At 40.8% G+C, this 8,909-nt stretch overlaps 1 protein-coding gene across 2 annotated transcripts in view; it reads right to left on the minus strand.

Annotated features, from left to right (window-relative positions):
* The window catches only part of SLC25A17 (solute carrier family 25 member 17), a gene marked incomplete at its 5' end in the record, with an annotated part of 47,708 nt that extends 43,841 nt beyond the window's left edge, over window positions 1–3,867 (minus strand). Inside the window, one exon of one of the 2 annotated variants that reach the window (XM_079714313.1) lies at window positions 3,808–3,867. In XM_079714313.1, the coding sequence (XP_079570439.1) occupies window positions 3,808–3,861 (54 nt within the window). The remainder of the gene's footprint in view (window positions 1–3,807) is intronic. The other variant, XM_079714312.1, reaches the window with a different exon arrangement.
* Between the last annotated feature and the right edge of the window lie 5,042 nt (window positions 3,868–8,909).

Consider the following 8,909-nt stretch of genomic DNA (forward strand, 5'->3'; position numbering starts at 1 on the left):
AAAGAAGAGCCCTGAAAGTTACTGATTAATAATTATCACTACAGTTCCAAAGTCTGTTTTGGCATTTAAACCCCCTAGACAATTCCAACCAATCTCACTTTTCCAATTCTAGACTAATAAAATCTCTTTTAATTACAAATGTACACTTCTACAAATAAAATCTATCTTTGGAAGCTAATCAGAGAACCAAAAATATAAAATTATAAACCTAATTATACTCAAAATTTTGAGAAGTATTTACATGCGAGGCCATTAATTGTATCAGACAATAGTCATCAACTGGAGATAAAGCATTCTCCTGAAACAGCACAATTCTGATTTTCAAATACTTGAGATTATCTGCACTTATACCAAAGTGAAGCATAAAAACACTCAAAATCACTAATCTGTTTATTTTAATTTTTAAAGTGTTTGTGTGTTTATGTGTGTGTGCACACATAACACCACACTTGGGGTGAGAAAGTGTAGAACCTGGAAAGAAGTGAATAAGCAAACATGAACCATGGTAACTCAAAAAGGTTGTAGGGGCTTCCCTGGTGGCGCAGTGGTTGAGAGTCCGCCTGCTGATGCAGGGGATACGGGTTCGTGCCCCGGTCTGGGAAGATCCCACATGCCGTGGAGCGGCTGGGCCTGTGAGCCACAACTACTGAGCCTGCGCGTCCAGAGCCTGTGCTCCGCAACGGGAGAGGCCACAACAGTGAGAGGCCCGCGTACCGCAAAAAAAAAAAAAAAAAAAAGGTTGTAAATCAACATCTTAAACAATGACCCAACAATCTTTTGGGGAGAAGCCACAACTAATTACTCCAGGCAGCTCTGGAGTTTATACCAAATCCTGAAGTTAATGCCAGGATTCCGACCCAGGCTGCCTAGCTCAAGTCAGGCATTCAAATGCTCTTAACCACTATGCTCTCCTGGATCATCTCAAAGCCTTGGTTGAACATCATGGCCAAGGCATTTAATTAAACATGAGCCATTCATTACCACAGTACTATACCATTAAAAGCAATGCCATTTTTCTCGTCAAACATCTCATCAAATATAGTGACATTTTGTGGTGAAATTGTTTTCCTTTGGTAGCAACCAGAAGAAAGCAGGGTCCATATTGTGTGGCTTATCTTTAACTCAAAAATTTGCAAAAAGAGTTTGAGAACCACTCTTTGGCATGAAAGTTCAAAAGAATAACAAAACACAATGCAATTTCTCATTTAGACATGTGCCAGGAACCGTACTGCCCCGAGGGAAGCAAGAGAAAAAAAAATATTTTTACAAAAGTATATCTATTAGATAATCTAACATAGCTTATGGGAGAAAGAAAAACCACTGCAAATTCAGGGTGCATAATTTCAAGCAGAACTTTTAACAAGAGAAAAATAGGCAACAAGGAGAGAAAAAAAAAATAGAAATGTCTCTGCAGGTTAAATAGAGATAGTATCACCTCTACCCCCAATCACTGTCTATAGCAGGGCTCAGAAAACTAAGACCAAGGGCCAACTTGATGCACTGACTGGTTTCCTAAATAAGATTTTATTGGAACATAGCTCTGCCCATTCATTTACTTATTGTCAATGGCTTCTTTCAAACTATCACGGCAGGGCTGAGCAGCTTCACCAGAGACAATACACCTATATATTTACCATCTGTGTCCTTAAAGAAAAAGTTTGCCAACTTATTTTCTTTCATAAAACTTAAAACTATCTAAAATTATTTATTTTTTGATTTACTCAATTATTGTCTGACTTCCCCACTGGAATGCAAACTTCATGAAGAAAAAGACTTTGTTCTCCACTATACTTCTAGCACCTGGAACAGTGCACAGTGCATGGCACGTAAAAAGCACTCAATAAAGATGTTGAATGAATGGCATTTATTGAGAGAAAGGAGAACAAACATTTCCCATCTTCCCATTTTCTCTTTGTTGCACTATTCTCCCCCCTAATCCACCAAAACAAGTCCTCTCAATTAACCACTGGATTTATCATGTTGATAAATCCAATGGTTAATTCTCAGTCCTCATCTAACTCACCAGCAGCACCTGACCCAGTTGGTCTACACCCTTCTCCATGTGACTCTCAGAACACCACATTCTCTTAGTTTTCATCCTACCCTAGTGGCCCTTCCTTAGTCTCCTTTGCTGGTGCTCTCATTTCCCCAACTTCTTAATGTTGGCATGTTTCAAGGCTAAGTCTTTGAGACTTTTCTGTCAGTCCACACTCATTTCTTTGTTAGCTCATCTAGTCTCATGACTACTCTTAGGCATTTCAAACTTAACTAGTCAAAATCCAAAACCATTCTCACCTTTCCCCCAAAAGCTGCTCCTTTACAGTCTTCACCATCTCAGTAAATGGGAATATCATCCTTCCAGTTGCTCAAGACCCAAACTCTTGGGAGTCAACCAACTCTCATCGTGTTACACCCAACATCCAATCTACCATCAAACCCTGGTGGCTCTATCTCAAAATATATTCCAAGGTTCATGATCACTTCTCACCACCTCCACTGCTACCATCTTAGTCCCTTGACAGTTTCCCTGCTTCTATCCTTGCTCCCGTACAGTCTACTCTCAACAGACCAGCCAGGGTGATCATGTTTAAAATGTAAATCTGCAAGTTGCTGCATGCTCAAAATAACTTGCTCTAATAGCTAGTTAGCTGTCTTTCAAACTCAGAGTTAAAATTATTACACAATCTGGTCTCCTGAAACCATTTTGCCTCTTTGTTCCCTCCACGTCAGACACACAGGCCTCCATGCCTATCCTAGAGCGTATCAAGCAAGCTTCCATTTCAGCGCCTTTACACTGGCTGAAAGCTTGGTCTAACTGAATGAACCAGGACTCCTGAATCAGGCACTTCCATGAACTACTGTGTCATCTAATTCACGTAACAACTCTGTGAGGTAGGTGCCAATACCCCCACTTTACAGATTAGGAAAGTGAGGTTTACAGGCCACCTATCTAACAAGTGATGGAGTTGGGATTCAACTCCCATTAGCCCTCACAGAACATGAGCTCTCAGTGCAGTTTTGGGGGCCTAGGAGAAGAGGACTCAGTCAGTGATATTCCTCTGAAGTCCCAATGACTCCACGTGCGTGTTGACAGCTAGAGAAGGATGTGAGAAAGGGCAGGCAGAGAGACAGGACGAGAACCAGAGAGGAAGTTACTCAAACCAAGAGTGGAAAGTTTCAAGGAAAGGGAGTGGTGTCAAATGGAAGTGAGAAATCCAGAAGCCCAAGAACCAAGCACATTCCTCACAGTAAACCACATCTGTGGTAGACAGCGACTCTGATCTTGATTTAATTAAAAAAAAAACAAAAAGTATCTTCTCCTGCCAATGATATTGGCCAGAGATATCCCTGCTAGGTACTGCCACTTGTCTGCAGCAAGTGTGTGAAAATAGGCTGTAGTTAAGAATGTGATTCAGCAACACAGCTTCACACCTAGGTTTTCCTCTGGCCCAGTCAGACAAAGTTTGTGCGTGCGGTGGGGTGGGTTTAGGGGGACGACTGCCCTTTAAATTTCAGAAGGCAAAGAAAACAGCAATTATCTTCTTCCTGACTCCCTGTGGCAGTGTGGGACCACCGCTGACTACATCTCAGATATTCTGTAAGAGATCAAAGCGGTAGCCAGGGGCGGAGGGTGAGTGTCGGGCCTCGCCCCAAATTTTTCCAGCAACATTTCGCCTATGCTCCATTCCTCTACGTCCCAGTCACGATACGATCTGCTTCTCATCCCCATCCCCCAGCCATATCCCGGTCTGGCCCCAGAAAAGCCCCACACCCCGCAGTGGCCCGGGCATAAAGACCCCGCCTCACCACGGCTCCCGCCACGGCGTGGACCAGGCTTTCGTAGGACAGCACGGAAGCCATAGGTGCGGTTCCCGCAGACCCAGCCACAGTTTCCTCGCAGGAGCCGCGAACAGCCGAACGGGGTAACAAGCGCCGGACCGGGCGGCAACGTCACCAACTCCAACCCCTCAGGCCCACCTCCTCCAGAACTACTTCCGGGTAGCAGGGCACCCGCCCAGTCTCCCGGCCGGAGGCCGCGGGGGAAGGAAGAGGGAAAGACGGAACTGGGAACGCCCCTTGGCTCTGATTGGTCCCCGAGCCTTGCGCGGGGCTACCACGCGGAGCGGTGGGTCGGGCCGAAATTCAGTTCGGGATGCGTCAGCTCCGACTTCCGCTACGTTCTCGGGACCTGGCCGATCATACTTCACACCTACTCCAACACTGGAGACTTCAGAAAACCTGGACAGCCTCCTTTTTCTCCACTTCTCTCCATAATACAAGATGGAGACAAGCAAGATGGGGGACTCATCTTCCTGTTTCTCTTTTCAGACTTTACTCGTATTTGCTCTCGCTAGTATTTTTAGTCACATTTTGGTCAAGAGGAAATAAATGTTGATTGGGCAAGGTTCTCCCCTCTGAAAAACCCTGGTGGGAAGAGAACTTGAGCTTCAGGAAATCAAAATGATCAGATGGAGGTGGGAACAAACTAGTAGGCACCCAGGAAAATCATTTGACCTCTTGGTTTCCTCCTTTGTGGAATGACAAGTGTTAATACCATGAGGATTAGAAAAGTTAATTTACGTAGACGTACTTTATAAAATACCGAAGAAAAAAAATTTCCATGTTACAAAGCGAAAACTCAAACTACACAGAACTAGAAAAATCACATTCTACCCCTCACCCACAAAATACTGAGACACACCAGGTTTCAGGACTTCAACCTCAATTACTCGAGCACCATAGCTTTGTGCGTCTGCCTGTTTCAGTACCAGTTAAGTTTACTTTTATAATATCCTTGCTGATGGTCCTTGACTGTTTGTTACAGCCAGGCCCAGTGCTTTACGCCCTTTATCACATTTACTCCCAGGAAAGGGCCCCAAGAATGTTTACCTGGTCATGTTTTCACAAAACTTGCATAAAATATTTTAATTGCTATTGGTTAAGATCCCTTTCCACTTAAACTCCCTTTCATTTACAGTGGTGCTACAGTGACGACAGCTAAGTTAAAAGCAAATTTGGGCACACAGTTGGATTTAGAGATACTTATTTATAAGTATTAATACAGGTTACTGCTAGACATCCTATTTTAGGAATCGCTTCCAGGAATACTCCCACCACTCCCTAAGGTCAATGACATGAGGTGCAGGTCCAAAAGTCAAATGAAGATAGGATTCTGGCAGTGGAACACAGAAGCTTGTCCGCTGTAAAATTTAACCAGAGGACTCAGTTCTCACGGACTCCTACTTAAATTGGAAGCTCTCTCAAGAAAAAACTGGACTATGTAGCATACAGATTTATAAACACACTTTACAAATATTTTCCCTTTATGATGGTAATTAAACACAGTATTTTTCAGAATTACCATTTGTTGGGTATGACCTAGAGCAGACAGCACGTCCATCTGTGTGAAATCTTTTGCATCCCAGCTATCAAAAAATATTTTGATCAAGATGGAATTATCTTTTCTATTGAAAACACAAAAGTCATATAATCAGAGTAGGCAGCAGAAAATGTAGCAATTCCATAGGTATAGCATTTATTAAATGGAACTATCTCTATAGTTGTGATGTTTGAGATATTTCCAATTTCTAAAAATCTAACATTTTGCTTGTTGTAAACATTCACTTTCACATCTCAGTATTCCTTATACTGCTTTTCTTAAAGAGGGCTCCCTGAATTATATAAGCACTAAGTCCCACACTACATAAACGATATACTAAAAATTTAGCATCATTCTGTTCACACCCATACCATCATTACAAAATAGTTAAAAATAACCTAGCCACAACTGATTACCTTCCTATTTGTTTATACACTGCCATACGGTCAGGTTACTTACACCGCAACCTGAAAATGTCCTTGTGATCTGCGAGTGAACTACTTAAGGACATCCTGATTGTATACCAGATACCTAAAATTTCATAGCACTTACACATAAGTTTATGCTAATTCTATTTACCTCCTCACTACTCTGGTTCCACCTAATACTTAGAATCCATAGTTTTAAAACTTTTGCCAACACGACATGCCTTACTCAGTTTAGATTTGACTTCTTGAAGTTTACCAGCTATCCTTAACTATATTTTCCTATGTACTTTAGGCAACGCCCCCCCAAATATATGCACTCCAAAGTATGCTTTATTGGTTGTAAATATTGGTACATATTAAATTTTTAAAATTATGGCACCAAACTTTTTAAAACTAATTTTTTCTTGTCCCTCTAATTGGGCCCATCACAAGTGGACTAATAGCACAATTATGCCATCAGACTTCTCCTACTAGGAAAAACCCCTGTGGAGGTGCATTATGAGCACCAATGATATGATATGCCTTATTTAACTAATGCTCTTCAAATGTACATTTAGTTTTCAATTTCTTAAATGAACAATTCTGCAGGAAGCAACCTAGTACACAGAGGGGAGGCAGCAGAGCACAGAATTTAGGAACAAGACATTTGAAGCCACACGCCTGATGAGAATCTCAGCTCCACAAATCAACAACTATGTTATCTTGGACAATTTACGTAAGTGCTTCCGTTTCCTCATCTATATAAAATGGGGAGGAGTACTCACCCTTGTGGTCATTACCAGAATCAAGTCAATACTTGCAGAATAAAAGTGCTTGGCACAGATTAAGTACTACTCACCTGATGTATGTGCCTACTTGGGTGCATTAATTTTAGATATGAGCAAATCTCTAAAATACTGCTTCTCCCTTATCCCATTAGGCCAGTATTTCCTAGTGTGGCAGATTACTAGTTGTTATTCCGGGTCTTTTCTCCATTTCTCTGTAGTAGTAATTATTTTTTTTGGGCACATGACCACACAGCTATGGAATATTTTCTAGGTTTACTTGGAGCTAAATATTGTCTCAAGACAAAACAAAAATGACCAATGGGATATGAGGACAGAATGTTACTTCCATGGATTAGCATCAGTATCTCAGCATACACTTCCCTGGTGCCTTCTCCAGTTTTTTGGGGGCTAGATGAGCACCAGAGCAAGCACCTTTGAACACAGCAATGGAAGCTCCCTTCTGAATACGGCACAAGTGCTTACCTCTGAACTGCGACCTGAAGAAATGTAAAGCTCTGTTTTACTTAAGCTAATACATTTTTAGGGGTCCTTGTTAACACTGTATAATCTAAAGTCTACTGTGCTTAGTAAATACCTTAGGATTAGTGATAGAGACATAAATAGAACATGTGCTGAAAAAAAGGGGAGTGGTGGTGGGAAGAGTCAATATCCAGTCTGAAGCCACACTTTTTATTTTTAACGTAGCTAGAAATATCCAATTACTATATATATATATATATATATATTTTTTTTTTTTTAAATAATGATGCCATTGATTACTGTGAATCAGCCAGAAACAAAGATTGCCATGTGTTTTTCTTTTTTTTTTAAACCCCTCATTTAACTATATATTTTTAAGCAGAAAAAAAGTCCTTTAGTTTTCCTTCTTATAGCATCATTGGCACAAGAACAGAACATTTCTGGTTTAGAAATGATGTTCAGTTTCTACAAAAATGAAGATGTACTTTGTATTAACTTAAAAGTCTAAAAAGCACAGGATACATTTTCAGACCAATTTTACTTTTACCCACTTATGGTAATATGTGCAATGTTAGAATGTACTTAGGTAATGTTAAATCAAATGAAAAATCCAGAAGCAGCTGGTCCTGAATTACAGCACACACTGGAAATTTTGAGAAAGGCGAACAAATATTAACAAAAAGAACACCAGCAAGCTCAAACTCAAGTTTATATGCTGAGTATTTGTAAAGGGTTTAAAGAGCGTAATCAGCATACAGCTTTTCTCACTTAACAGATGCATTTCTATTTGCTTGCGTACAGCAAAGGGTAAAAACTTAAATCAACTTACTTATGATTTCAGAAATGTATTCCATGGAATTTACTTCACTGCTCCTACCATTGATTCTTCAAATAAGCAAAGTACAGAGGGTCTCATCCCTTGAAACTGCTTTTAAACTAGCACTTTACATTGAAAAATAAGTAGAAACCTAGCAATTCCTGGTACAGTGCCTGGACTTAGCCTCATTTAATATAAGAACTGGATGTACAACAGAAAATTTATCATTTTCTTTATCCTTGGAGGACAGGGAAGGAATAAGGAGAGGTGGGGACATGGCTGCAGTATTTAAGAGCTGAATAGAACAATGCATCTTTCACAATGCTGAGAACTCCACAAAGAAGAACCACCATGAATCTCATCAATTTTTTTAGTTCATGCTGGATTAGGAATTTAGATTCCCCTCTGTGTATCAATTAATTCAAACTCCTCCCAAAATTAATACTACAAGATAAACTCTAACTGCAACAGGTATTTCCTAAGTAGGAGACCAAACACCAAAGGGAATCCCTTCTTCCAACATCTTTTGGTATGTTAACATTTCACCAAAGAGGAAATCTAACACTTAAATATGAAATCTCTTGGCCAAGTAAGAAACTACAGCTATTATGGGTATTACCCTACATAGACACTATTTGTATTACATATTAAATTAAACCCAGCGTTAAATATGCTTGCATAATTATGCTGTGAATGATGATAGCAATGATGACGCTAGTGAAAAAGCATCATCTTTACCCCAAGAGTAGGATGAAAAAAATGTGAAAACCAGTAGAAAGCAGACAAAGAGTTGGGCATTTTCTGATCTGAAAAAAAACATTTTTTTTGCGGTACGCGGGCCTCTTACTGTTGCGGCCTCTCCCGTTGCAGAGCACAGGCTCCGGACGCGCAGGCTCAGCGGCCATGGCTCACAGGCCCAGCCACTCTGCGGCATGTGGGATCTTCCAAGACCGGGGCACAAACCCATGTCCCCTGCATTGGCAGGCGGACTCTCAACCACTGCGCCACCAGGGAAGCCCTGAAAAGAACATTTTAAA

Source organism: Hyperoodon ampullatus (assembly GCF_949752795.1).
Source record: "Hyperoodon ampullatus genome assembly, chromosome: 11".
In the NCBI taxonomy this organism is placed as follows: domain Eukaryota; kingdom Metazoa; phylum Chordata; class Mammalia; order Artiodactyla; family Ziphiidae; genus Hyperoodon; species Hyperoodon ampullatus.